Source organism: Lolium rigidum, chromosome 3 (assembly GCF_022539505.1).
Source record: "Lolium rigidum isolate FL_2022 chromosome 3, APGP_CSIRO_Lrig_0.1, whole genome shotgun sequence".
Lineage (NCBI taxonomy): Eukaryota > Viridiplantae > Streptophyta > Magnoliopsida > Poales > Poaceae > Lolium > Lolium rigidum.
In genome coordinates this window covers 398,219,029-398,246,919 of record NC_061510.1, presented here as the reverse complement: position 1 = coordinate 398,246,919, position 27,891 = coordinate 398,219,029, and the positions used below count along the sequence as shown (strand labels likewise).

Here is a 27,891-nt window from a genome sequence, read left to right as displayed (position 1 = left end):
CTAAAATAGGAATGATGGTTTCCTAAATAGGATGCTTAATAATTATCTCATATTAGCAGGGTTTAGTGGAACGAGGGTATGTAGTGCAAAATAATAGGTATGGTTACTATTAGGGTTCATCACCATGGTGTGATGATGGATGTGGATATCTAAAGTTGTTGCCTTTAAGTATAGGAGTTAGGGTTGGTCCTATTTGATCATCTAGGTTGAATAGGTATGCCTACATGGACTACCAATTATTGATAATAGGGCTCCTACAATTTTATGTGGCATGGCAAGTATGTAATTGCTATTATGGTTCTATGTATGAAAATTAGAACACCATGATTATATGAGAGGATCTAGGGTTTAGGTTTTAGAAGTAATTTAGGGTTCACATGTAATAATGGAACTAGGGTTCCTAATTAATTTAGGGTTTTTAGGAGTCACATGAAATGATGAGTTCCTGGTTCTATTACTTAGGAGATTAGGGTTTTCTAAATACCCTCAAGTTCTTGAGTTAATAACTTCACTTTAAGGTTGAAATTATTAATAACTTTGGAATAAAATTAATATTGGATTTGGCATTTTATTACTTTTAAATAATTAATAATTAAGATAATTATTAATTAGGGTTTAAAATCCTCCTAATAAGGATTTAATAAATTAATAGAGAAGGGAAATTAATTTTGTTGTTTTCCTTATTTACTTTACTGGTTTTTATTTATTTTATACCTTTTTCTAAATTATTGAATTTTAATTGAATTTAGAATTAAAATTAAAGGCTTAAATAACAAGTATTAAATAATTGAATTTTTATTAAAAATAAAAATTTCATTATATATTTTTATTGGATGGAGTTTTCTTTTCTAAGAATTTTAATATCTCATTTATATTTTTCTGACTTAAAATGAATTTTCTAAATTATTTTAAAGTTTCTGGAATTATGAAATTGATTTAAATTGAATCTAAATACTAATGTTACCGGACAGAACACCCACACAGTCAATGACTGGTGGGGCCGTGTCCACCTCACCTGCCACGGGGCTCTTGACCAAGTCAAAATCGCCACCGTGGTAAGGAGGCCACTGACCGGCGGCCAGGCGAGATCGCCGCCGGCGATAGGGTGTTCCCGCGGGCGTGAGAAGAGGCTCATTGGGCAATACTCACCGAGGCGAGTCTAGTGGTGGCAGCGCCACCCCCTATTGGTCACCGGAGCGACGGCGACGGTGATACCCGACGGCGATGTTCCCAGGCAAATGGTGCGGCGAGGCTACGGAGTGCTAGCGAGCCAGGCGAGCATGTTAGTCGGTAGAGGGGCTCACCAGGAGCACGACGAGCTTGACGGCGAAGCGGATGGAGCTCGGACGGCGACGAAATCATCCGAGAACCTGGCGGCAGTGGTCGGAGAAATTGGCCAAATTCGCCAGTCTAGGGGCTCCTCATCTTGCAAGCTTCGACGAGAAGAACGAGGAGAGGATGGTGGTGCTGGGAGTATCCTCAGCGAGGCTCAGGGATGCCTTAATCACCGACGGTGAACGGAGGCCGGCGGGCTAGGGTTTTGTCGTTGGGGGAGAATGGAGCAGAGAGAGGAAAAATGGAGGGCGTACGGGCGTTTTATACCTTCTCCGCCGTGCGGCCGGCGGTCAATATTGGCGGCGGGGATGCGGGACGTGGCGACGTCGGCTCGGTGGCGAGCTCCTGTGCGCCCGGAGGAGAAGACGAAGACGACGACCTCCCTCCTCGTCTTTATCCATCGCGAAGGGGTACGGGCCGGTCGTTGGGTGGTGTTTTGAGCTGGGCCAGGCTGCTTACTGGGCTGTGTTGCTGGGTTGCGGCTGGGCTGCACCATGGGCTGCACGGCCAGGTGAGCCAGGTAATGTTTTTCCCTTCTTTTCTTTTTCTGTTTTATTTTCTGTTTTCTATTTTGAATTCTGTTTTATTTCAAATCTGTTTTGCAGGATTCTTAATGCATGGATCCTTTTGGGAGTTTATAAAGATAATGATATAGCTTCATATAAGATCTTAAAAATATTATATATGTTTAATTACACCCTTGTTTATTAAATGTTATTAGAGATTGGAAATGGGCATCTATATAGTCAAAATTTTCAATATCAATTTAAGTTGGTCCAAACTATTTTCCAATTGGCCCTTTTAAGTACATGTTGATAGTTAGGTTTATGTTACCTTGCAAGAAACAACTTTCAATGCATAGTTCATTATTTAGTTTCTTATTTAAGAATATGATCCCATGACATTATTTCATGTGATCATGGTTGTTAAGGATTTGGGAAACTGTTTAGGCTGACTTCCAGTATTAATCTCATCTTCTAAACCCTTTCTTTTAAAATGGTTAAGATGGATCTTATTCCTCTCATTAGACTTCTATTTATCTGAAAACAGTAGTTAGTTGCACCTATGTAGCATGGCTTGAAAAATAGGTTAAATTGGTATCTGGATTCATTTTAGGGTTGGCTGAACAATTCCCTTATTCCTATTTTAGCTTAGGCATGGTTTTAGTTTTATATTATGATCACCATAGTGATACATAAACTAGGGTTTGAGATTTACTTCTAGGGTGTAGAGATGAGATGACACCATATTGCATGTGATAGGGTTTAATCTCCCTAACCATGATAAGGTGGTTATTTACTTAACATTTTATGTTCTCCTCTAGTTATGATGATATTGAGAATTAGTTTTATCTTCTACCAATTGGCTTCTATTATTAAACTCAATTTAGCATTTAAGTAACTACAGTTGTTGTAGTTCTTTTTATAGTTAACTTTGGTCCTATGGATTGATGATTTCTCCCATATAAAGTATGGAGTTTGACTTTAGAGGTTTTCATGTGGTTCTTAAGTGAAGAATAGGTGGAATGTAAATGTGGTAGAATTATATCTGTGAGCATCAAGGGGTTCACAAGTTAAGGTTGGGAAATAAGTATAGGGTTGCTTACTAGTGATCCCCCTATGATTTCATGTGATGAATAAGACCTACTAGTCATATAAGTGTTAGCATTTGGATTATTCTCCTATTTCTCCAAAGCATGGTCATGGATTAAGCATGATCCACTTGTTCTTAATATCTCTACCTCAAGTTCTTAGGGTTTATGATCATCACTCAATTTATAATGATCAAGGTTTGGATTCCTAAGGTATCTCTAATGTAATGGTTTTCACTTCCATGATCAAGTGTTGTCTTGATCAACTAAGCATAATATCCCTCTTATAGTTTCTTAGATGGTCATGACTATGGTTGTCTTTATAGATTATATCCCAGGAGAATGCCGAGATATGTTTGTTAGGGTTCTACTTTAGCAATGATGATATAATCATCTGGGTTTATAAGGATAGTTCTCTCCCTCACATTCAATTGTTGGCTTAACTTTCTTGAGTGTAATTCCTTAGCTTGAGCTCTCCTACAAAGGTATGGTTTATTCTAGGGTTTATGGTGTATTCCCATATCTCAATGAATATCAAGTCTAAACTCCACCTGGCTATCTTGGTTGAATTAATCTCCTCCTTACTTTATCAATTCATGGATATGTTATTATTCCATGTGATATTAGGTTATCTCACCACTCCAAGGGAAATGGTTTGCAAGCTATTACTTTAGCTCAAGATTGTTATTGCTTTTCTAATAAATAATATAGAACTCTCACCTCTCTGGGTTTGATGTATGTAGTAGAGAAGAATATATACTTCTAGAGTTGATCTCCCTTGTCTTGTTCCCAAGAATGAAGTAAAATGAATATCATGAGGTTCATGGTAGGATCATGGATTAGTTTATGACATGGAAAAGATAAGTGAAGAATGGTTTCCCAATTATTGTTACTTGATTTCCAATAAATTGTGGATTCATATGTTATGGCAGGGAATTCCATATTATGATCTTTTATAAGATCAAGCAATTGATCTTTGAGTAAAGTATTGTTGTGTTGATTATTAGTTCCATTTGATCTAACCCCTTAGATCAAATCATCTCTACCCAAAACAAGGTTTTAGCAAAGTCACATTGAGGTTTATAGCGCTTGACTTGATGAGCTATTTCAATTCCACCAAGGTCAAGTGAAACTTCAGTTACTGTGACTGTTTTACTTTAAAGCGCGAAAATTCCCCAGATTTTCTATGCATGAATGCAATGCACACAACTGTTTCCTCTATTTTTGTAACCCCATTACCTGGGATATTACACCTTGCGTCTCTGGGACATGGCCAAAGATGGATTCGACATTCCGACTACTCATGCCAATAGTTGGACGGGTTTCTCCTTCCCGGAATGGTGGACCATGATATCTACGGGGCATAACCGCAAGGGTTTGGCGTCTCTTGCCATGCTCATTATTTGGGAGGTTTGGAATGAGAGAAACGATAGAGTTTTCAAGAACAAGCACGCCCCTTCGCAAGTCGTCTTCGAGAGGATTAAAAAAGAAGCTACGCTTTGGGTTTTAGCGGGTGCTAAAAATTTGAGTAATTTGATGCCGCGAGAGTAAACTTGTATTATGTCTAAAACCTTTTCTTTCTTGTAAACTCCTTGCTTAATCAATGAATGGGCAAAGCTTTTGCCCTCGTTTCAAAAAAAAAAAATTAATTATATGAAAAACAGGCTCGATACCACACAATATCTGGTGAAATTGAACCCTTGGACATATGAAATGATACGACTGCATGCATGTTGTCTTAGTAGATTAGATTGTCATCCCTATATAACAGAGGTAAAAAAAAAGATAGGCAGTGGAGGACCTATCTGGTATCATGATGTTGAGATTGGTTTGCAGATGACCAGCGAGGAGGCGCCCCATGGGGCGCCCCAGCCTCTAGTAGCAACCAAATGCAGAGTGCTCTCATGCTGCAAACAAGTGCAGAGTACTCAACCACACATGGGTCCAAAATTTTGCGAATGAAAAACTAGCTAGATGAGAAATAGCCCACCCGTAGTTTTATAAGAACTGGGCTTTTTCTTTGACCAGTGATGATGTAGTTGGTGAACCAAGCTGATCAAATACAACAAGTAGTAGCTCTTTATTTCGACAGCAGCAAACAAATCCAGCGATGTACAGATATTGGCCAATTCTCACACCAATGCTAAACCAATAGGAAACGCAAATAATACCAGAAAGAAATTTCTGAATCACCAGCCAGCTAGCGCTTCAGTCCAGTACTGACCGAGACGCTCATACGGTGGACATGGTGTAGAACGCAGCAGCCGCGAGCGCGAACACCAGGCCCGCCGGGCCATTGAGAGACGAGACGTCGCTCCCCTGCAGCGACCCCGACGGCGTGGCCTTTGACCCTGATCCGGCAGGCACAGGTGTCTGTACATCCGGCGTGGTTGGCGCGACGGCGGCGCCCGGAGCACTGGCACCACCAGCTGCAAACAAAGAACAGGGTCGTTCTCCGAACCTCAACAATGCAGGAATCAAAAAGGCGCATGACAGAATGAACTGGTTTCATCGATTGAGCACTTACCGTCGTTGCACTTGCTTACTGGAGGGGTCTGCACATTGCACGCCTTGGGGAGCTCGAGCGCCCGGGTCTTGTTGATGGTGATGCCGCCGACGGAGTCGCCGCCGAGCGCGCTGCAGAGGCACTGTGGCTGGGACTGCACCACAGAGCTGAGCTGCGAGCAGCAGGATTTGGTCGGCGCCGTCTCGTTGCCGCTGATGTAGTTCAGGCACGGATACAGGCCGATGAGCACCGTTGTGCACCCGGACTGCGCCGCCGCCGAGGCCACCATCAGCGCCGCCACCGCTGCCGCCAGGAGGATGTTGCCTCTGCAGGACATGGCTGAATCCTCTGTTTGGATCGCTCGTAAAAAGCGAGAAACTTTTTCTTGGGCTGGATGGAGGCTCAGAGCTAGAAGCTGGTTGCTTGCGTTGATCGGGATGTGCGTTTGTGTTCTTGGCGATCGAGTTTCTCTGATTTTTATAGGAGTGGTTTCTGTTGGGGAAGGTGGAATTAGTTGGGAATGTTGGTGAGCTGCATGTCCCTACTTCCTACTCCTGCACGAAATGATTTCTTTGACTCAATTCCTGCATCTGTCATGTACTACTATTTAGAAAGGAAAATCAATTATAATGTGGCTGCTACATTAGTTGGATGTTCAGACTTATAGAGTGTCACGGTGGGGTTTTGTTGGCTGCCTCTTGTATCTTTCTTCATGATTTGTCATCCTGGCATGCAATGCAACCAATGGATGTGATACTTAAATTACCAGATATTGGGGGAAGGAACACCTTGAACTTGCAGGCATAAATAATTTTCAGCAATTTTGGAAAATCTAGCTACGAGATTGCAAGAATCAAACCACGTTTTGATGTCCAGTGGAGTGGTTGTATCTTCAACTCACAAGAGATCAAACTTCAGGGCTTAACATATTATGTGTTTCATTGTAGCAGTTTTTTTTTCAGTAGGAGTAACCAGACACTTGTGGCAGGATGTGGAAGTTCTCACTGATAGCGATGCACTTGTAGTACACTCGGTGTTTCCTAAAAAGATATACGGCTACAGAGTTACTCTTTAAAGATTATCGTGTCAACTTAATTCTTAAAAGTTAGAAGGATGACTTTATCTGGTACTTAGAGTCATCGATGGTACTGCTTATATAGACTTTAAGCTTGGATTTGTTTCAGGCCTCATGACTTGTGAATGAACATGTTCCTATTGGTTGTGCTCTTAATCTTGTCAAAGATGCGTATAAGTAATGGTAATGTTAAATAATGTTTCATCTCTCTTTTAAACAGGGGCTGCTTGAAATTCAAACCTCTAGTTCGTATCATACATGGACGAGCAATCAGGACAATTCGATCTTTATTGTTGTTCTCTCGTTGTAGAATGTTATCCTCCACACAAAAGTCAGTGTTGAAAATTGAAGTAAGCATGTCCTTACTCTAGAGCTATTGATACTTAACAATTCAATGTTAGAGTACTTGGCAGAAAATTAAATGATACTGTATATTGTTAATTTGGAGGCTGTCATGAAAATAGGAAAAAACAAATTTCCTCGAGAGCTTGAGTTGTTCGATGTCTTCTCTAAATAACCTTTTTCTTTTGCAGATGTTTAAATAAGATGTTTTTGGTGAGGGATGACAAAGCAAGAATGGAGCAAATAAGAATAAACTAAAGTATACTGGAAACGGAGAAGACACCCTTACATATAATATATATATGATAGAAATATCAAAGAATGTGATAGAAATATTGGTTATTTCAGTACTAAGCCTAACAATAGGGATATGAAAAATAGGGCACTCCTCGAAGTTTTTTCTTTGAAAGTTCACCGTGAAGTCCTTAATATTAGAGGTTGCTTCTAATTTAAATAGAAATCCTTTTGTATTTAAAGAATTTATCCAACCCCACTATCCATTTGGGAGATGCCTTTTGGTTTCTGAATGTGGCTGCCTGCAAAAAACCATTATCTTGGAAGAAAATTAAACCACGATTTGTTTTTTTCCGAAACGGGGGCATACCCCAGCCTTTGCATCAAAATAGTACATATGTCCTAAAAAATCCCACTATTTTGTGGGTTATTATACCCATCGTTTTCCGAACCCTGATGGATTGTTCTTGCCAAGTATTGTGTCCCTTGTAAAATATGATTTCAGTTCTTAGTAAGGATCTTTTAGGATGGCACCTACGATGTTTTCCGTCATCAGACTCGACTGGAAAGGCGGTGGTTTGATTGCGGTGAGCTACGAGGCTCGCAAGTTCGGCGTCAAGAGTCCCAACCCTCACCCCTCCCAACCCTAAACGCACCCCGCCGCCGCCGCCGCCGGTAGCGCCACCGGGCAAAGGCCGCGGGGCGTGGCGGCGGCGGCCTCTCCTTGCTGCCGCGCTGGGATGGCGACCGGGATCCCTCGACGCTCGCTGCGGTCAGACGGAATTGGTGATGGGCGGCGGCGGCGGCCAGACCTCGCGCGACGGCCAGAAGCGGCAGCCCTTGCCTTCCGCCGGACTTCACCGCAGCACGCCGGAGGGGCTGGTGGCGGGCAGCGGCCAGGCCATGATCTGCGCCACTTCCCCCCCCCCGCCTCTAGGCCGTGTGTGGAGGCGATCTCGGGTTTCTCTCGCGTCACGAGGTCGCTCGGGGCAGCTGCCTTGGGTACGACGGTGGAGGTGGCCATCTTCTTCGTTGGAGAGGGTCGGCTTGCGGTTGGTGGTGGTGGATCTATCGATCTATCACCGCTTTCCGGCGGCGTGATGGAGGAGCTTGGAAGCCGGCGTCGGTGTCGCCGGTGGTGGGTTGGAGTGGCCAGCCCAGGATGGTCGCCGACGTGGGGGTCCGACCTGAATAAAGGCGGCGGTCCTAGGGCCTCTCTTGCGTGAAGAGGAGGATCTACCGGAGGCCTGGACTCGTGATCTGGCCGGAGTGTTGAGTTCCGGAAGGCTCCGCCGATGAATGTAACAGTGCGTTTGCCTGGAGTTTGTTGGATCGGAGGTATTCGGTCGTGCGCACCCATGTTTTTATTCCGACCGATTGGTTCTGGAGGGAGCGACGCGAAGCTCTTTTTCTTTGATTGACATCAAGTGACTATGGATCCATGATGAAAGTCAGAGGAAGAGAATTTCATGAAGGTCAGAGGGGAGGACTAGCTAAGGGAGGTTCAAGTCTTTGCGGTGTTGAGGGACTTGCTTGGTGTTTCGGGCTTCATAGCAGCGGTATGAAAGTGGGGGAGACAACACAGGTGAAGTGCAGAGTCCTACCTTTCAGGGTGAAAACCCAAGGTCTGGCCTTAATTGGTTATGCCTGGCAATGTCCTTGGTGGAGGCATTTGTTTTGAGAGCGGGGACTAGTCTATAATTCAGGTGTTGTCTTGACGATGGATGTATTGCTGTTGTTAGGCCCGAGATACTGTAGCGGGACTTTTTTTCTTAGTTTTCTTTTCTTGTTTTTGGCTGTGTGCATCCGTAGTGCCATTAGGGTGGTGCGTTGTTGCAGAGGCTGGGTGTAATTGATATCTTCTTGATATTAATATATTCCCTTTATCGAAAAAAAAGACTCATTTCTACAGAAATAGATGCTAGAGGAACAAACAAGTCAATACTTAATTTTCAAGATGATTATTATTGTATTTATATTAGTACTAAATATGTGAGTAACGCCACAATAACGAACTTTTGGCTCCAATTGATGTTAGATTTAGTTCTCCTAATCACGTAGTTTTTATTGTGGGTATAACTTTTTAAAGGAGTTATCCGGATTCTCACCAGAATAAAAAAAATCTGTGAATTGCAGGAAACGGATCCCGGTGGTTTCAACTTTAAGCTTGACTATGAAATAGGGTACATCAAAATCAAATCGTATTTTCTAATGAAGATAGTGCTTATAATGCTTTGGTGCCGAATGGATTAGTAGGATTAAAAGTAGTATGGACAATATATCATTTTTTTTTTGACACGGTACAATATATCATTTTCCTTACTATATGAAGAAAGTGTGTATTTGCTTGCCCACAAAGGATTTCTAGAAAAATGCACAATTCAATCATGAGAGGTCTTTTGCCCTCACATCATCTCATGGTGAATGTCACGTGTCTCCAATATGTTGATGGGGCAATTTTGTTCTCTAAAGTATCTCGAAAATCTTAACTACCACTAGAAAAATTAACTAGATCCCTAGAGAGCAGTTTTGTTTTAGCTCTCCCGTACTATTAATCCATGAAAAAGGAGTGAATGAACCTCCATTTTTGCATTGTGACCGGTGCGTGGGAGTTCTCTATTTGTTTTGTGGTTTCTCAGATAAATTAACCATATTAACCAAACGCGCAATCAGAGGCTCAACGCATTTGGCTCATTTCACATGAAAGTTCATTGAAACATCAAAATAAACAGGTTTAAAGTACTTATTTATTACATCCAAATGTTTAAAGTCTGCATGAAAAGAGGTGATATTGATGACCACTCCATGTCTTCATGGCCAACTAATGCCCACTGATGCTTAATCAAATCAATCTGTTTGGACATGCTATAGTTAGTGACTTCAACATTTAGATGCATATTGCTGCCAACTTGATGTTTCAAGGGTTGTCGCAACCAGGTCACCCTAGAAACCCCATATGTGCTCATTGCAGCCATTATACCGTTCATCCTCAACGATCATGTTGTGCACGATCACGCAACATGTCATTACCTTATACATGGTCTTCAATGTCCATGTTCTAGCTGGGTGACGAACAATTGCCCACCAAGCTTGGAGCACACGATATTCTTGCTCCACATCTTTCCGGGTAGCTTCTTGCATCTCGCCAAACCTCTTTGTTTTTTTCATGTTTGGATTACGAAAAATCTTCACCAGTGTGGCACGGTCAAGATAGATGCCATCAGCAAGATAATATGACTTGTCATATTTATCTCCATTGATCTCGTACGTCACCTGAGGAGCTTTGTCTTCCATAAGCCGGTTGAAAATCGGAGAGCAGTGCATCACAATGATGTCATTGTTGGAACCGGCCATGCAAAAAAAAGTGTGTCAAATCCACAAATCTTGCGATATCACTGCCTCGATCAAGATGACGATGCATCCCTCGGAATGGCCTCTATACTCACCATGCCATCCAAATGAACAGTTTTTTCACTCCTAGTGCATGCAATCTATGATGTTGATTATGCCCGGAAACCCTCTCGACTCGTTCATAGAAAACAACCATCTTGTGTCCTCAACAATTGGCTCCCTCAATTAATACTCTCCGATCACAACAATCATGGATCGGTAGAATAGGTACATGGAGTCAAGGTAGGTGCTCTCACCATTCGCAGATATTCATCAAGCATATCAGCAGCCATTCCATACGATAGCATGCGAATAGCTGCAGAACATTTTTGGTAGGAGGTGAAGCCTAGCGCACATGTGGCATCGCACCTGCATTGGAAGTACAGGTCGTAGTCTTTGACTCCCCGTAGAATGACCATGAACAGATTCCTTGACATCTGGTAGCACCGTCGGAACAATTTTTCTGTGTATGCCGGCTTGGTGCGGTCGAAGTAGTCCTTGTAGAGCCAGAGGTGCCCACCGACTCTGTCGTGTGGTAGGTTTCTTGAGCGGTCCTTGAGAGAGCCCTGGTACACCGGCATCTGGCTGTCATTGTGCTCGTGGAGGATAGAGACCGCATCAGCGATGATCTTTGTTGTCTTGTCGTACTCGTCCTCGGAAGATGAGTCGATGACCTCACTGCGTAAGTTGTCGAGCGACTTCCACATGTCCATCTGCTTGGGTAGAAATTGCGGATTAATGGTGGCCTACAATGGCACCCAAAAAATAATTCGGGAACCTACCGGCGCAATTGACCGAACATGTCCTGGATGGCGAGGCCGGTAGGCGCAGCCGGTAGATGTATGGTCACCAAAGATGCGACAGATGCGGTTAAAGTGATGCAGCCTCTACCCCGGCTCCGATCATGCACTCGGGCGTGGCGAGGACCGGACAGACGTCGGCTACTACATGGTGATGCAGTGGGGTGGGGGTGGGGTGGCGGCGTTGCCCTCGGGCTGCAAGGAAGGAGAGGAGGAAGCAAATCCGCGTGGTCGATTTGGCTCTCCCTGACATGCGGGACTGGGTTGGAATACTAGCTAGGTCACTCCGCGCATCCGTGCAGCGTCCGCCCAGACCCGTGGTGCATATTTGCACCGCATTGCGTCTCGGCGGACAGCCTAATCACTATGTGTCGGATCGCTCGGCTAGGGTGTAGGCGCATATTTTGACCGTGCGGTTCGAAACGGTCGCTGAGTGTCCGTTTACGTGATCCCGTTGGAGATGCCCTTAGTTATTGTTATCACCAGATTTTGGACAAATCCAGAGGTGGGCCATAAGAGAGATGGGCTTAGAGGACTACACGTGGAAGATCTCTGAAGCGGCCTTGCACGGAGAATTTGGGCTAGTTTGCCCGTGTATCTTTAATTATAGTAGGTCATATCTTAGATCAAGGTTTAGAATTTGTATCGCGCACGGTGGGATATTCCCACGTTAGAAAGTCCGCTCGGACTATAAATATGTATCTAGGGTTTATGGAATAAACAACAACACAACGTTCACCCCAAAAACAAACCAATCTCGGCGCATCGCCAACTCCTTCGTCTCGAGGGTTTCAATCGGGTAAGCGACATGCTCGCCTAGATCGCATCTTGCGATCTAGGCAGCGACAAGCCCCACGTTGTTCATGCGTTGCCCGTATCGAAGCGTCTTTGATGGCGGGCAACGTAGTTATCATAGATGTGTTAGGGTTAGCATAGCTCTTCGTATAAACATGTTTACGTAGTGCAACCCTCGCATGTCTAGCCGCCCTCACGCCTATCTCAGGCGTGGGGGCGGCACCCTGCTGGTTCATCATCTAGTAGATCCGATCCGTTACGATTGCTCCTTGCTCCGCAAGGATTAGTTTAATATCTGCAATAGTTAGGCCTTACGAAGGGGGGGAGGATCCAGCGGCACGTAGGGTGGCGTTCGCAAGTCCTAAACAGGATGTTCCGATGATCAACGTCACGTTGGTTGTGTGGCCTTGTTTAGGATCGGCTTACGAGCACCGTGCGTGGCCGCGAGGCCCAACTCCGGAGTAGGATGATCCGATTATGCGGTGAAAACCCTAAATCGTCGTAGATCTCATTAGCTTTATCTTGATCAAGCAGGATCACCGGTATTCGTGCACCCCGTACGGATCATGGGTGGATCGGCTCTTTGAGCCGATTCACGGGATAGCCCGAGAGCCGATCGAGGCTCTGATTTAATGTTTACGTGTATGCCATGCGGAGAACTAAGCGAGGCATCCCCATCACCTTCCCGACCAGGTATAGGTCAGGTGGCACGCCCTTGCACTTCGCATCGCCGCGTGTGACCGAAGAGCATTGCGGGCCGTCGCTCGGAGGGGTCTCAGCCCAGCCGCAGCTCTAGGCTCTTCCCGGCTCTACCGTGTTGACAGGCCGCCGCCCGCCGGTGGGTTTTGGCGATCAACACATTTCGGCACGCCGGTGGGACAATCATCTACATCAACCACATCGCCATCTACATCCGAGATGGCGGCGGACCGCACGCCGGTCACCTACGAGGAGCTGCCTGCCGAGCTCAAGAAGAAACATGACGAGATCAAGGCCACCCTCGAAGCCGACCTCATCGGCTCTTTTCGCAGAACCCGTACCCATGGCATCGGATGGAAGGGGTTCTCACCACAAGGTGCACTCGATGGGATAGATCTCTCCGCCCCGTCGGAGGAACGCACCAGGGCCCTTCGGCAGGAGATCAACTACTTGGTGGCTCACTCGCTACACCGCCACTCTGAAAACTTGGTCAACGTGTTGGAGCGTCTCGCTCTGCGCGTGATCCAGGAGATCATGAGCCACCAGTACTCGCCGTCAGGACCAGCTCTCGGGACGCACCAAGGAGAGTTGCCACTCCAGTCCCGTCCACCGCTGCCATACGCGTTGGCAGCACCAGCTGAAGTGCCGGCTACACCGGCATTCGTCGCTTACAAGATCGGTGGTGACCCTAGTGACTACCGGCTCTTGGCTGAGGCGCCCAAGGAGATCCCTCAAGGATATGCATGCACGTATGTGCCGGATTGTGGCAACCGGCCACTCTCAAACCAGGCCACAACGTCGGTGGACTCCGGCGCAAACAGGAGGAACGTCGGCAACGGAGCTTGAGAAGCGTGACGTGGCTAACTAAGTACGCCACCCCGACGAAACTCCCGAGCCCGGCTCCTGCGGCTTGGCTCGGAGCCGGAAAAGCAAACATGGCTGGCTAAGTACGCCACCCCGGCGAATCTTCGGAATACATCTCCCGCAGCCCGCACGGTGGATCGGATCGTACCATATCGAGAGACCGGCTCGGCATTATGCCGAAAAGGAGGGCAATCGGCTATTCCAAGCCGTACCCCGACGAGTACGAGATGATCCCGCTGCCACCTAAATATCGGCTCCCCGACTTCTCCAAATTCAGTGGATCGGATGGCTCCGAGCTCCATCGAGCACATCGGCCGATATTTGGCGCAACTAGGACCGGCTTCGGTGTCGGATCAGCTACGCGTGAGGCTCTTTTCACGGTCCCTCACAGATCGGCTTTTGGATGGTATACCTCTTTGCCGGCAAACTCCATCCAGTCTTGGAAGCAATTGGAAGAACAGCTCCATACGCAATACCATTCGAAGCTTCCGAGTCTAGCATTGCCGATCTAGCACAACTACGTCGAAGCGCGGAGAAACGGTGACAGAGTACATCCAGCGCTTCAGGGAATCTTAGGAACCGATGTTATTCGGTTCGTATAACCGAAAAGGAAGCAGCCGAACCGGCAGTAGCCGGCCTTGCAACACAGCTCAAGGACATGGCCTCCCAAGCAGATTATCCCTCGCCGGCGCACATGGTTCGAAACTATCGACATATGAACGAGCGCCACCCGCACTCGTACCAAGACAAGTTCAAGCGTGCAGTAGTCATGGTCGATACAGAGGAAGGTGAAGTGCCTGCGGGAGACCAAGAAATAGCGGTGGCTGAGTGGACTCGGGGAGGAACTCCCGTATCCTGCAAATGGGTAAAACCACCAGGGCCGCCCAGGGGATTTGATTTTGACGTGACCAAGACTGAACAAATCTTCGACCTCCTGCTTAAGGAGAAACAGTTGACGATTCCTGAAGGTCTCAAGTTCCCTACGGCGCAAGAGCTAAACGGAAAGCCGTACTGCAAATTCCACAACTCGCTTTCCCATGCCACCAACGACTGCAGGGTGTGGCGTCAGCACATCCAAGCGGCGATAGAGAAGGGGCGTTTAATTTTCAACCAATACGCCATGAAGGTAGACACCCAGCCCTTCCCCGCCGTTAATATGGTAGAAGTCATCTACCCCGAGGGCTGCCAGCCAGGTCCCACGTTCAGCGTCAACATGGTAGGGCCTGGGAACCACTCTGGCAAAGATGGAGATGAGGGCAGCTGCTCTCATAGCAAGGACACAGAAGAGGCCGCTCCACGCGATCGGCTCCATCATGATGGCAAGCGCTACGTCACAGAGGGAGAAGTGAAGAACATAAGATATCAGCGACCTCTCTCTGATCACCTCCTCAACAAATATGTGAGTCAGTATGACCAACGCCGACGGTCCAACTATGATGATGAAGGAGATCGTCTGGCTAGAGAAGCCAGAAGACATCGTCGGCAGGATCGCGATGAGGAGGAGCACGAGCGCCGTGCCACAGGACAGTGCCAAGGGAGCAAGAAGACAACGCCGTACACCGGGATTGCCCTTTCTTCGTACACCGCTGGGATTCAGGAATGAGCCGATTGCCCACAATCGGCAATTGCCCGTAATGCAACAAGAAGAAGAAGGAGGCAGCCAACGTGTCCGTGTTTGAGCGCTTAGGGCCTCTCCCACCACCAAGCAAACGCGCCGAGTCACCTCGTTGGGCAGATCTTGAGGATTCGGAAGACGAGGGACTAGAAGAAGAAGAAGACAGTACCACCGTCCAAGGTGGTGCCCCGACGGACTCAGCCGTTCGCGAAACGCAGGGTTCAGCGGTTGCGCGGCCCGGAGGAAGCCGAAAGGTTATACTTGCATACGCCGAGGAAGGCACGGCCTGATCCGCCGCAAAGGTTCGAGCCGAGCCCCGAATGAAGAGGGTCGTCCACGGAGGATGGAGTGGCGTCCCAAGCAAAAGAAAGCCGGTGATGAAACATCGGCTGGCACAAACATGGTGCTCGTCTTGCCGACAGAGCTTAATGCTCCACGATTATACGATGCTCTCAAGGTGGATGACAGCAGGCGCATCAAGTCAGAGGTTGGGTTGGTTTTATCCAGCCTAACCAAGTAGCAAGATTAAACCAATGAGCAAACCGTGCGAGGCTGATCCTTGTGATCGGCCCCAAAAATTTTATGGAGGAACATTACAAAACCTTCATCGAGCGAGCAATGTGGAGGCCGATTCCCGCAATTGGCCAAAATTATCTTCTGCACATATTCTGTTTATGGTCAGCAACGATCTACTGGGCAGCGGCCGCGTCGGCAGATGGAAGTCAGCATGAATCTTTGCGAAGACGACGTACAAGTGCAGTGCCCTGGCTTACCCAGAAAGCCGATATCTGCAATCATTTGGCAGATTCGGCTCGGGGGGCATATAGGATAAACATGTGCAGACATGCGTGTGGTGGAACATTGGGGGCCGATTAAGAAAAATCGGCCAAACAAAAACAAAAAAAAAAAAAAAAAAAAAACAACACCAAAGTTTAGCCGATGCAGATACGTGGCCATCGACTCTAATGGAAGAGCTCCTCAACTGAGTGACTTGATAACTTCGATTCAAGAACCTTTGGTTTCCTCTTTGCGAGCAATGTGCAGATCAGGTTAAGGATGGGTTGCATCAGATTCACCACAGGGGAGGAGCCGATCTGACTTGCAAAGCGCGAAAGTGGACTGAAGAAGCTCGGGGGGCAGCTCACCCTGAAGGTTCTCTGCTCTGGAGAGCCGATTTTGCTGAGATCGGCTGGTTCCGCGTCATGACTTGGAAACCGATGGCGACACATTTGGTTAGTCCACTGATATGCTCGCTTTGATAAAGGCTCGGGGGGCAACTGATGGCGCAGAATTTGCCGTTCTTAAGAAGCCGATTGAGATTTCATCAGGCTGAAAACACAATGGTATCGACTTCGGGATCAAGTCGTTTTCGGCAGTAATTCTGGTTCCCTCGTGAGAACATCGATTTGCCTAGTTGTCCGCCAGAACTCAAAGGGATGGGGCATTAAGTTACCGGTGCGTTGTCATCGGCCTGTTGGCCATTGGCTAAGTGACGATCGGTGGGGTCGGCAGAAGAGAGAATCGGCTCAATCAAACTCAGAAGAAATCGGCAGAATTAAGATTGGGGAGGAGTTCTTCAACGACAAACCAGATTTCTTACATAGAAGAGCTGATTGCTCTCAAAAGGGAGTACTAAGGGGATACATTGCCCCATCTACTGTTGCTGATCCTATTCTAGAGGTCCTATTCTACGGGCCGTCACTGCCCTCGTCGTCACCATCGTCAGCGCTGTCAGCGCTGCTCCCGGCGAGCTCGTCGTCGCTGCTGTAGCAGCCGCCGGCAGGACCTTCGTTGTCCTCGTCCTCCACGTCGTCGTCATCGTCGTCGCTATCATAATCACTGAGATTCCCTGACCAGGGGCAATGGCGCTTGGCTGGCGGCGCGTCGGAGAGGCTGTCGTCGTCGTCCTCCTCTTCCTCTCCCTCCTCCTTCACCTCGGGGGAGGTGAAGTCATCCCAGGAGGAGCGATCGTCGTCGCTCTTCTCTTCCGATTCCCCGTTGGCGAGGAAGCGGAGGTCGCTCTCCCCGTCCGTCGAGGATTGGTCGTCCTCGGACCAGATGGAGAAGTCATGGTCTGACTCCTCCCCGGCCTCAATGGCGCGATGGATGTTGGCCACATAAACTTCTTGTGGGCTCGGTGCTGGTATCGGCTCGGGAGAAGAAGACTCGAAGGAAAGTCCCGACGAGGCAGAGGAAGAAGAGGACATGGTGCGCAGAAGGGTTGTTTTTGGAGTGCCGATGGCTGGAACAGAGGAAGAGGATAAAGATGACTATTTAGTCGGCACGGTTAAATAATGAGAAACCTGGTGGGAATTACCGCCATCACAGCTTCCGAAGGGGTAATGTCGAGCTGTCAAATTTTGCGTAGAGCTGAAAGGACAGGGCATAATGATGACGGAAGCTGCAAATGGCTCTGTCCTGCCACGACATGACCCTTCGAGAGGAAAATACAATGATTTTGGAAAAATTATTTCCAAAACCAGGGGGGCATGTGTTATCACCAGATTTTGGACAAATCCAGAGGTGGGCCATAAGAGAGATGGGCTTAGAGGACTACACGTGGAAGATCTCTGAAGCGGCCTTGCACGGAGAATTTGGGCTAGTTTGCCCGTGTATCTTTAATTATAGTAGGTCATATCTTAGATCAAGGTTTAGAATTTGTATCGCGCACGGTGGGATATTCCCACGTTAGAAAGTCCGCTGGACTATAAATATGTATCTAGGGTTTATGGAATAAACAACAACACAACGTTCACCCCAAAACAAACCAATCTCGGCGCATCGCCAACTCCTTCGTCTCGAGGGTTTCAATCAGGTAAGTGACATGCTGCCTAGATCGCATCTTGCGATCTAGGCAAGCACAAGCCCCACGTTGTTCATGCGTTGCCCGTATCGAAGCGTCTTTGATGGCGGGCAACGTAGTTATCATAGATGTGTTAGGGTTAGCATAGCTCTTCGTATAAACATGCTTACGTAGTGCAACCCTCGCATGTCTAGCCGCCCTCACGCCTATCTCAGTGCGTGGGGGCGGCACCTCGCTTGTTCATCATCTAGTAGATCCGATCCGTTACGATTGCTCCTTGCTCCGCAAGGATTAGTTTAATATCCGCAATAGTTAGGCCTTACGAAGGGGGAGGATCCAGCGGCACGTAGGGTGGCGTTCGCAAGTCCTAAACAGGATGTTCCGATGATCAACGTCACGTTGGTTGTGTGGCCTTGTTTAGGATCGGCTTACGAGCACCGTGCGTGGCCGCGAGGCCCAACTCTGGAGTAGGATGATCCGATTATGCGGTGAAAACCCTAAATCGTCGTAGATCTCATTAGCTTTATCTTGATCAAGCGAGATCACCAGTATTCGTGCACCCCGTACGGATCATGGGTGGATCGGCTCTTTGAGCCGATTCACGAGATAGCCTCGAGAGCCGATCGAGGCTCTGATTTAATTTTTACGTGTATGCCATGCAGAACTAAGCGAGGCATCCCCATCACCTTCCTGACCAGGTATAGGTCAGGTGGCACGCCCTTGCACTTCGCATCGCCGCGTGTGACCAGAAGAGCATTGCGGGCCGTCGCTCGGAGGGGTCTCAGCCAGCCGCAGCTCTAGGCTCTTCCCGGCTCTGCCGTGTTGACAGGCCGCTGCCCGCCGGTGGGTTTTGGCGATCAACAGTTATGAAAAATAATTTCCGGCAAAAGTGACATCCTACTATTAATATGGTTGTGGTTTTCCGGATCAGGCAAAAGGTTATGGCTTATGCGTCGACTTGTTGCGAATGTACGTATCAAAACAACAATAGTACATACATACATCAAAAACAACAATAACCATGGGCAGCCAGATTCCTCCTCATGAAATCCCAATTAAACCAATGTGGGAAACGAAAATGCTAGACACAAGAAACACAATTTCCATCTAAAAAAGCATTGTTTCTGAATGAAGTCACCTCTCCACTGCCTCCTCACACGGTGGACATGGCGTAAACGGCAGCGGCCGCGAGCGCGAACACTAGACTCGCTGGGCCGTGGAGCGACGAGCCTTCACTCTCCTGGAGGTACCCCGACGGCGCCGTCTTCGATCCCAAGCCCGGCGTCTGCACGGCCGGTGTGTCACCGGCCCCCGGAGCACTGCTGCCACCACCAGCTGCAAGCAGAGGGCACAGCTTATTCATCTTAGCAACCCAATAATAAGCAATAACAATCTATATATTCAGTGATCAGCTCCTGTAAGATAATGTCGAACACTTACCGCCGTTGCACTTGCTCGCCGGCGGGGTCTGCACGTTGCACGCCTGTGGCATTTCGAGCGCGCGCGTCTTGTTGATGGTCATGCCGCCGACCGAGTCGCTGCCGAGGGCGCTGCACAGGCACTGCGGCTGCGACTGCACGACGGAGCTGAGCTGAGAGCAGCAGGACTTGGTCGGCGTCGTGTCGTTGCCGCTGATGTAGTTCATGCACGGGTACAGGCCCACGAGTGCCGCCGTGCATCCGGACTGCGCCGACGCTGACGCCACCAGCAGCGCCGCGACGGCCGCGGCCAGGACGAGGCTTCTTGGTGCGATCGCCGCCATTGATCTCTCTTCCTCTAGCTGCTACGAGAACAGATGCTCGCCTGCTTCTTGGGTCGGTAGTAGATGTGTGCTGCTTGCCTGCGTTGATCGGAGTTGTGAGTAGTATATGTTTTTAGAATTCTGGTTAGTGTGTTTATATAGCCATATAGGAGTGGTTTTCGATGGGGAAGGTGGATTAGTTGGATATATTGGTGAGCTGCATGTTCCTACTTCCTACTCTTAGAAGGAAACGAGTCTTTTTCTGAATTCCTGGAGTTGTCGTGGACTTTTGTTCTTCAGAAAGTGCAGATGTGGCTGCTGTAGTACAGAAAATAGTCCAGAGTCGAACCAGGGATCAGGTGTGGGTCCATGTCGTGTTAGATGAAGCTAGCAACGGTATTGCGTGTCACAGTATAGTAGTTGTTTGATATATGTTACGGAGTACTAGTATACAAGATGTCATTGACGGAATTACATGTAGCAGGGGTATCGGTAATTTGCTTCTATCTACCCGAAATGACAATCCTGATTGTTCATAGCCATGATCCGACGGTCGAAAAAACGCTGGGTATTCACCAGGCTTAAATGCTGTAACTAATATCATACAATCCCATGATATCTGAAAGGATTTTTACATGACAGTGTAATATTACTGCAATAATTTCCCCTTTGAACCCGTTAAATGTCATCCTAAATAAGGGTTCCAACATCCAAGTATTGCAAAGCAACAAAAATTATAGGCATTCAACAAATCAACATTGATTGCCTAAAGATATTGCTCCCCTCATTTTTTAAGTCTCTATGAGGAAGAAATGGAGTGTAGAGCAAGCTCTTCACAACAATGTTTAAATAGCAAAGATTAAGATGGATTCTAACTTGACCGTTAACCAGGGACGGAGTCAGGAATGAACTATAAGGGGGACAACCTTAGTATGAGGGGGCAGAACTAGCTAAAATCACATAAATAAGGAGCTCCCATGACTTGTGTTCAAAGGAAAATCATGGGCATAGGGGGGGCGCAGCCCCCTCGTCCCCCCTTGTCTCCAACCCTGCCCTTAACCACATTGAAGAGTACCTCGGCCTTTGGAATGAGCTAAATAATGTGCATCTTAGGGAGGAAGTGGACACCATTGTTTGGAACCTCACCTCAAGCGGAGAGTATTCCACTACTTCGGCTTACACCGCCCAATTTCTTAGGTCTACACATACTTGGATGAACAAACTAGTGTGGAAAAATTGGGTCCATCCAAAGGTAAAAATAAATCGCGTGGTTGGCCATACAAAATAGGCTTTGGACGGCGGATCATCTTGAGACGAATTGCGGGCTTTGCCCTCTTTGCAAGCAAACTCAAGAAACAGCGGCTCACCTATTCTCACAATGTCGGTATACCAAGAGACTTTGGGGCATGATCAAGGAGTGGCTTGGGCTCCATCTTGTCAACACCCATGAGTGGACGACAAACCTCTCCGTCAAGGCGTGGTGGAGTAAAATTGCTAGCAAGGAATCCCTGCAATGTAAGGCAATGGTCTCTCTCATCATGCTTCTTAGTCGAACGGTTTGAAAGGAGAGAAATGTGAGTTTCAATAACAAATCCGTCCAGCCTACAATCCTCCTTGATATCATCAAGAGCGAGACTAAGCTTTGGCTTGCCATGGGTTCGAAGCATTTTAGCTATGTAATACCGGGAGAGTAATCCCTTAGTACTTTGTCCACTGTTTTCATTTTGTTTGTCAAACTATTTTCCTTAATTAGTGGAAAGAGATAATAAATCTTTTGTCTCCGTTTCTAAAAATAAACTTAGTGTGCATGTCTTCATGCCTTCAGCATTTCTTCTCCGGGGAGTTTGTGAATTCCTTCTTCACAACACTGTTCTTCGTTCCAGTTCTTTATTTCAAATCTCAAAAGCAAATTCAGCAAACTTAAATGTTTCCCAAAAAAAAAGAGCAACCAAAAACAATCCAAAAAGACACCAAACGAAGAACCAAATAAAAAGAAACAAGAAAAAGGCAACAAAAAACAACCAATGAAATTTTCTTTTCGTATTTTGAGTTCAGGATCAGATGGTAAATCACGGGGATGCCCCAGTGTCGTAACAGGCTTATTGGGGCGGGCACCCCTCTCGCATAATATTGCGAGCCTGTACCACTCCTCATTTCCCTTTGCTGCCTGAAGGATCATGGTTTGAACGAGACGCATCTCCTTCCATTTTATAGACGTGGCTTCGACGCGCTCGCTGCTCTGGCGCCGAGGTGGGACTAAACTGTTTCCAACCACTCAGCAGAGCACTGCTCGCAAATGCTATACCCTGCAACGGGCCATCAAAAACCTATACACAATGGGCCGGTCACCCAAATCAGATGCTGGCCCTTTCCAGTTGATCATCGCGTCGCAGGCGTAAACACGGTGTCCAGAAGTGAAGTACTCCTGTGGGCCTCTCTCACCACAGGCGTAAATGAGATTAAAAATAATGTATTTCCAAGTACTTGGCGTATGACACGTTGCGATTTGCTCTGGACACTGAAATAGTGCAGACGAAGTAGACCCACTGACGTAATGCAGTCGCAGCCGTTGATTTTGTTCAACTACACCCATCCAATCATCCTCATGTCATGAGAGCTCAACACTGCCACATCATGTTTCCAGTTTTGTTTTAACTGAAGGTCTGAAGCCCTACTTTAAATTAATAAAACCGTGCAGCCGAAAGATACAACAATGTGGAAACAACTTACAACACAACGTCCAACTCAAACACACATGATGAACCAGAAATGCAGCTTGAGCCGGGGAAGTCCTCCTCGCAAGAGCGCCAAGACAGTAGCAGTAGCAGCATCAGGTAAGCAGTGTGGCATTGAGGGCAGCACACAGTGATCACCAATGGTGTCAACAAAGGAACACCTTCCTCATCCATCACCGAAGAGAGTCCCAATCCTCTCGCCCTGGATCGCAGGGCGTCGTACCATCGGCGGTGGAGATGTTCACCCTAGAACAAGGATAGCAACATTCCAAGAAATCCAACCAGGCAGACCACACAGACCACCTCGCCGCGACAGGCACACCGGTGCGACAAACAGCTTCAATGAGGACACCCAGGAGATGGGAAAGCTTGGGAGCAGCCGTAGAACTCGAAGACGCAACGGAGCCAAGCACCAGTAACGCCGCCAACAGAACCACACCAACCGTGGCATCGCTCGCCGCTACACCAACAGGTCACAACACGACACCTCCAAGGAGGGAACGACGCCCATGGCGCCGCCGCCATCCAATCCAATCAGATTTTGGGCTTTCACCCGGGATGGGGGTAGGAGGTGAGGGGATGGGACCTCAATGGCACCTCACCAGTTCATGGCGCCCCAAAGGCGTCGCCGCACTATGGTCAAAGACTAAAGATTTCTCCCGGTCCCAGCACACCACACCCGCTCCCCAGCCATTAGACACCGGTGCGAAGCCGACATCCAAGATCAGCGGGGAGGGAGAGAGAGGACATAGGGAAAGTGAAGATCTAACCTTCGGGCTCTGGCGCGAGAAGATGAAGCCGCACACCCTTGGGTCGCACTTGTCATCGCCCTGCCGCCCGCACAGACCAAGGCGCCAGTCACCAGCATCCACGAACGCGATCGGCCGCGCGGTCAGCATCGTCTCACCAGCCGAGGCCGCCGCCTCGATTCAAAATCCCCCATCGTGGAAGTCGCCAGGCAGATCACCCTCGCCTAAGGCCCAACCAGGGGTCAGCCATCGGAGAAAGTGGAGCCCGTCGAGCAGCCGCCATGGTCATGGCGATCCCGCGTGGAGATCCTCCACCTAGACACCGCGCGGGAGGGCCGTCGCCCCCTTCACCGGTGTCGCGGGCTTAGCTCGGCGGCGTCTCTAGGGGCGATGATGAGGGGAGGAGGGGAGAGGGGAGGTGGTGGCAGCGTGGCTAGGGTTTTGCCCCCTCGGTCGCCTGGAGGGGGCGACCCGAGGAGAGCGAAGCGGTTTTGGGATGGTATCATCTCATGTTTCCAGTTACTCCTGAATTTCTTACTCACATGACATTACAGAAAAAAACTAAACATATAGTATATCTATCTGCTCAGTGAGAGGCATCAACAGATTCATCCACCGGCATAATTCAAGAACACATCATGTTAATCCACATAGGAAAAATGGTTTACACGGTGAACTCAAAGCTGCCTAAGCCATAACACAAAAAGGGGCCATTGTGTAATCATACCGAGAGACAACTTGGATGCATGGAGCGCAGGCATTCTACTAGGTAACAAGTCCACATGAACTGGCCATTGCAACCTATGTGATCAAAACCAGAACTGATGAAATGACAATCAGCACAACGTTTGCAGGCGCCGACAGCGCACGGGCGCTCGTCCAGGCCGAGCTGGGCACCACCACCGGCCTCTGGCTCTGGGTGATCGGGGGCGCGTCCACCTCCGCCGCGTCCGGCGATGTCGCTGGCGGATCGACCGATGATACCGGAGGCAACGGTGCTGCGGCATTGCGAAATGTTTTGAGCTCAGTGTGGTAAGCAAAGGAAAACTTTCGACGTGCATTGGTGTGTGAGGCTCTGAGAAGAGGATTAAAGATACTTACGCAGAGGGGGAAGTGCCGGAGCAAACGCAATAGGCCCTGCAAGTTCAGTGTTCAGCGTTAGGTTCAGTAATGTACAGTCAGTGTCATGGCAATCACAAGGTCAAAAAAAAAAGGAGAACTGTGTTACCTGCAGCTGGGATTTGTACTGCCGTATCTGCGAATTTTATCAGAATGGAACAAAGAAAACTTGCTCGGTTAATCGGGGATCAATCAGTTAGGTCAAAAAAAAAAAATCAGTATGTATTATGTAAGTAAGAGAAACCGACCTCTGCACTTGAGGGGGACGGAGAGCGATTTGCAGATCCTGGTGAGGGAGATGGCGAGGGTGCGGTTGATGGGGAGGCCGAAGGGCACGTTGCCGGTGAGAATGAGGCACGCGCAGTCCTCGGCGGTGCGCACCACCCCGGCCACCGCCCTGCAGCACTGCTGCGTCGGCGACCCACCGCCGTTGGTGCTCCCCGTCACGAAGTTGAGGCACGGCGTGAACGTGCTGATCAGTGACGTCGTGCACGACGTCGCCACCGCCTGCCCCGACACCGACGCCGCCGTCGACAGCAACAGCACGGCCACGGCCACCGCCACCTTGCTCACCATCGCGCCGTCACGTCTCATGCCGCCGGACTGTGCGTTCTCGCCGCTGTTTCGCGCTTACATATATGTGCAGACGCGTGATGGTGTGGACTGGTGTGGTTAAGAATGTTTCAGGTGGTAGATGAGTGTTTGGTCATGGTGGTTGCACGATCCAGAACCGCTTGGGTTGATGCGTTTAGGTGATCTGGACGTCAGGTGGGATCTGCGTCCGTGACCGAATGAATCCACAAAAGTTTGCAGGTGCACTGCTCTCTCTGTCTCTGATTCCTCCGAGAAAATGGAGTCAAAAGATTTGGCGAGAAGTTGACCGAACAATGGCGCTACCAGCCTAACTAGCTTGCTTCCATGGCCTGTCGGTGTCATTCGACAGTGCGATTCAACATGCCTTGATCTACCACGGACAAAACCAATTTGCTATAAGATCAGAACAGACTTTTATGTGCATGGCAGTTGGCAGTTTGGTACACACTTTGCACGCGATCAATGGGAGCGGGTTACGACGTCGCTGCGCTTGGCCTTGTCCTGGCCGTGGCGGCAGCGCTGCTGGCGTGCCAGTGCGCGGCGCAGGGGCAGGCTCCGGCACCGGCGCCGGACCCAGCAGGCAGCGGGGGCTCGGGCTGCATGCCGGAGCTCGTGAGCCTGTCGCCGTGCATGGGCTACATGTCGGGCAACGCGACGGCGCCCGACGCGACGTGCTGCACGGCGGTGTCCGGCTTGCTGGGGTCGAGCCCACGGTGCCTCTGCACGGTGCTCGGCGGCACAGCGGCCACGCTCGGCGTCGCCATGGACAGCGCACGCGCGCTGCAGCTCCCCGCGGCGTGCAGGGTCCAGCCCCCGCCCGCCAGCCAGTGCGACTGTAAGTTCGCGCTGCATAATCAAGTAGTTTTGCGTACATAGGACTAAAGAATAATCTTGTGCCGCCGTGTGCAGCCATGGGAGTGCCGGCGGCGTTCTCCGATCCCACCATTGCTCCTGCAGGTACGTGCAAAGCGTCTAACGACCGGCGTGGCTCCGCCACTGCCTGACATCAGACCACAGTACTGAAGACTGAACTAACCGGAGCACCATTTTGTCTCTCTCAATCTGAACGCAGAGTCTGGATCGAAGGCTACTCCGACGCTCCAATACTCCCACGGGAACGTCCAGGAAGCAGGAACAGCTCTCGCCTTCGCCATTGGCATCGCAGCAATCGCGTTGATTCGCGGCGCCTGACGCTGACGCATACCTGGTGGGTGAAGCTGCCATTGCCTTGAAAAAACACCACAATGTACATTGGGTGTGACTAGTTCTTAGTTGACTCAGAACCAACTTAGTTCTCAGTCGTCAGATGTACGTCAATAAATGCATCAAGTTTCAGTTGTAACCCATGTTATAATTTATAGTTGGCACGAATCATGAAACATATCTTACAGCCTGAAGCATTTTTCTTTGTTGTATTTCCACTTGCAACTGAAAAAATTTAAGTTGCAACCACACTTGCAACTGAAAAAACCGAGTTACAATTACCAACTTCTAACTTATATGCATAAATCACGATGAATCGAATGGTGTTGGACTTGACTAAACACTAAATTAGTTCTCAACTAGCTCAGCATTGCAAAGATAACCCATACCCTATTCTCATTGGTTGGGAAGGGGGGTGTTCAATTTGCTTGGGTTCCCATTGAGAAGAGTGGAGACAAGTTTGACAATCATTTGCTCTTTCTGTTTAATGCGGTCATAGACAGCTTAAATTTTAGAGAGCTTTTAATGGTTGTAAGGCAGTTTACTTGGGCAAACAATCTTCGTGAGTCTACATACGAAAAGTTAGATTGTGTACTGATGGATATTGATTGGGAATCTAAATTTCCTATGGTGTCCGTCGAGCTCTAAAACGTATTGTTGGTTTATCGGACCATACTCTCATCTTGTTGACCGCCGGATTGCCTAGACCACAGCCGTTCAATTCGAACTTGGATGGCTACACTGGGAAGCCTTTTAGGACATGGTCAAAAAGATTTAGGAATTTAGGAAAGACATGTTGACGGTGACACTCCGATACAGGTGGAATAATAAAATGCATGCTTTACGCAAAAACCTGTCTAGATAGACCCTTCATAAAACATGTTTATTTTAAAAAATACTTCGTCTATTATAGATGACCTCGAGGCTTTAGCAGAAGTTCGTCCGATGACCGCAAAGGAAATTGAGCTAGGAGACGCGGAGATAGCAGAACCTTAAATTGTACCAACATCCTAAAACTCAATTCATCTTTGAAGGGGATTCGAATACAAACTTCCTTAGTATTGTCAATGGCAGACACATGAATAAACGTATTTGTTCTTTAGTTAAGGATGATGGCATGATTCAAGGCTATAAGCAACAAAAGTTGTACATTACTAATTACTACGAAGGTTTGTTCGGTGCATCCAGGAAGTTAACTTCTCTATGGATGAGTCTAGAACATATGCTATTCACCAGGTTTTCAACGAGAAAAATAGCTTACCTATGGCACCTTATACTGAGGATGAGGTAAGAAAATCAGTTTTCCAAATGGAGTAGAACAAAGCCCTCCCCCCTCCCCCCACCCCCCCACCCCCCGGTCTTGACGGTTTCTCGACTGAGTTTTATCGGTGTCTCTGGGAGGTCATCAAGTTCGACCAACTAGTTTTGTTCAATTTTCTTCATACCAGACAACTAAAACTGTTCCGCCTGAATTTTGGTGAGATAATATTATTGCCTAAGGTTAACGAAGCAGAAAGGATCCAACAATATCAACCCATCTGCCTCCTTAATGTTAGCTTCAAAACTTTCACTAATGTCGCTACGCTTAGGCTGATCCCGTGGTTTGTCCCTCACATAACTCTTTTATGCAAAGGGTGTATCATCCTTGATGTGATGGATATTCACTACAAGAAAAGTTGCCATGGCCGACGAAGTTGAAGT

The 27,891-nt window shown here is 48.1% G+C and overlaps 4 protein-coding genes and 1 non-coding gene across 5 annotated transcripts; 1 reads left to right on the top strand and 4 right to left on the bottom strand.

Annotated features, from left to right (window-relative positions):
- Positions 1-4,979: 4,979 nt before the first annotated feature.
- LOC124700881 (non-specific lipid transfer protein GPI-anchored 5-like) lies at positions 4,980-5,863 on the bottom strand. The gene is made up of 2 exons (XM_047232939.1): positions 5,454-5,863; positions 4,980-5,355 (listed from the first exon to the last, which is right to left on the bottom strand). The coding sequence occupies exons 1-2, from the start codon at positions 5,767-5,769 to the stop codon at positions 5,159-5,161; spliced, it is 513 nt and encodes a 170-aa protein (XP_047088895.1). The 5' UTR covers positions 5,770-5,863; the 3' UTR covers positions 4,980-5,158.
- Positions 5,864-19,202: 13,339 nt separating this feature from the next.
- Positions 19,203-19,811, bottom strand: LOC124697731 (non-specific lipid transfer protein GPI-anchored 5-like). The gene is made up of 2 exons (XM_047230278.1): positions 19,490-19,811; positions 19,203-19,384 (listed from the first exon to the last, which is right to left on the bottom strand). Exons 1-2 carry the CDS (start codon positions 19,809-19,811, stop codon positions 19,203-19,205), a joined length of 504 nt encoding a protein of 167 aa, XP_047086234.1.
- Positions 19,812-21,843: 2,032 nt separating this feature from the next.
- Positions 21,844-21,949, bottom strand: LOC124704944. The gene has a single exon (XR_007003804.1). It is a non-coding gene; the product is annotated as a small nucleolar RNA Z279/snoR105/snoR108 (small nucleolar RNA).
- A 2,126-nt stretch (positions 21,950-24,075) lies between these two features.
- Positions 24,076-24,969, bottom strand: LOC124697730 (non-specific lipid transfer protein GPI-anchored 16-like). Its single transcript, XM_047230277.1, has 4 exons — positions 24,642-24,969; positions 24,503-24,529; positions 24,376-24,411; positions 24,076-24,272 (listed from the first exon to the last, which is right to left on the bottom strand). The coding sequence occupies exons 1-4, from the start codon at positions 24,967-24,969 to the stop codon at positions 24,076-24,078; spliced, it is 588 nt and encodes a 195-aa protein (XP_047086233.1).
- Positions 24,970-25,449: 480 nt separating this feature from the next.
- LOC124697729 (non-specific lipid transfer protein GPI-anchored 5-like) lies at positions 25,450-25,963 on the top strand. Its single transcript, XM_047230275.1, has 2 exons — positions 25,450-25,826; positions 25,897-25,963. Exons 1-2 carry the CDS (start codon positions 25,450-25,452, stop codon positions 25,961-25,963), a joined length of 444 nt encoding a protein of 147 aa, XP_047086231.1.
- Positions 25,964-27,891: the final 1,928 nt, after the last annotated feature.

Bases quoted from the DNA above. Each gene is read 5' to 3' on its own strand.
- LOC124700881 (XM_047232939.1), bottom strand. From the start codon at position 5,769: ATGTCCTGCAGAGGCAACATCCTCCTGGCGGCAGCGGTGGCGGCGCTG. The intron at 5,356-5,453 runs GTAAGTGCTCAA...CTTTGTTTGCAG, and splicing joins AGTAAGCAAGTGCAACGACG to CTGGTGGTGCCAGTGCTCCG.
- LOC124697731 (XM_047230278.1), bottom strand. From the start codon at position 19,811: ATGGCGGCGATCGCACCAAGAAGCCTCGTCCTGGCCGCGGCCGTCGCG. The intron at 19,385-19,489 runs GTAAGTGTTCGA...CTCTGCTTGCAG, and splicing joins GGCGAGCAAGTGCAACGGCG to CTGGTGGTGGCAGCAGTGCT.
- LOC124697730 (XM_047230277.1), bottom strand. From the start codon at position 24,969: ATGGTGAGCAAGGTGGCGGTGGCCGTGGCCGTGCTGTTGCTGTCGACG. The intron at 24,412-24,502 runs GTAACACAGTTC...CTGAACTTGCAG, and splicing joins AGTACAAATCCCAGCTGCAG to GGCCTATTGCGTTTGCTCCG. The intron at 24,273-24,375 runs GTAAGTATCTTT...GCAATGCCGCAG, and splicing joins TCCGGCACTTCCCCCTCTGC to CACCGTTGCCTCCGGTATCA.
- LOC124697729 (XM_047230275.1), top strand. From the start codon at position 25,450: ATGGGAGCGGGTTACGACGTCGCTGCGCTTGGCCTTGTCCTGGCCGTG. The intron at 25,827-25,896 runs GTTCGCGCTGCA...CGCCGTGTGCAG, and splicing joins GCCAGCCAGTGCGACTGTAA to CCATGGGAGTGCCGGCGGCG.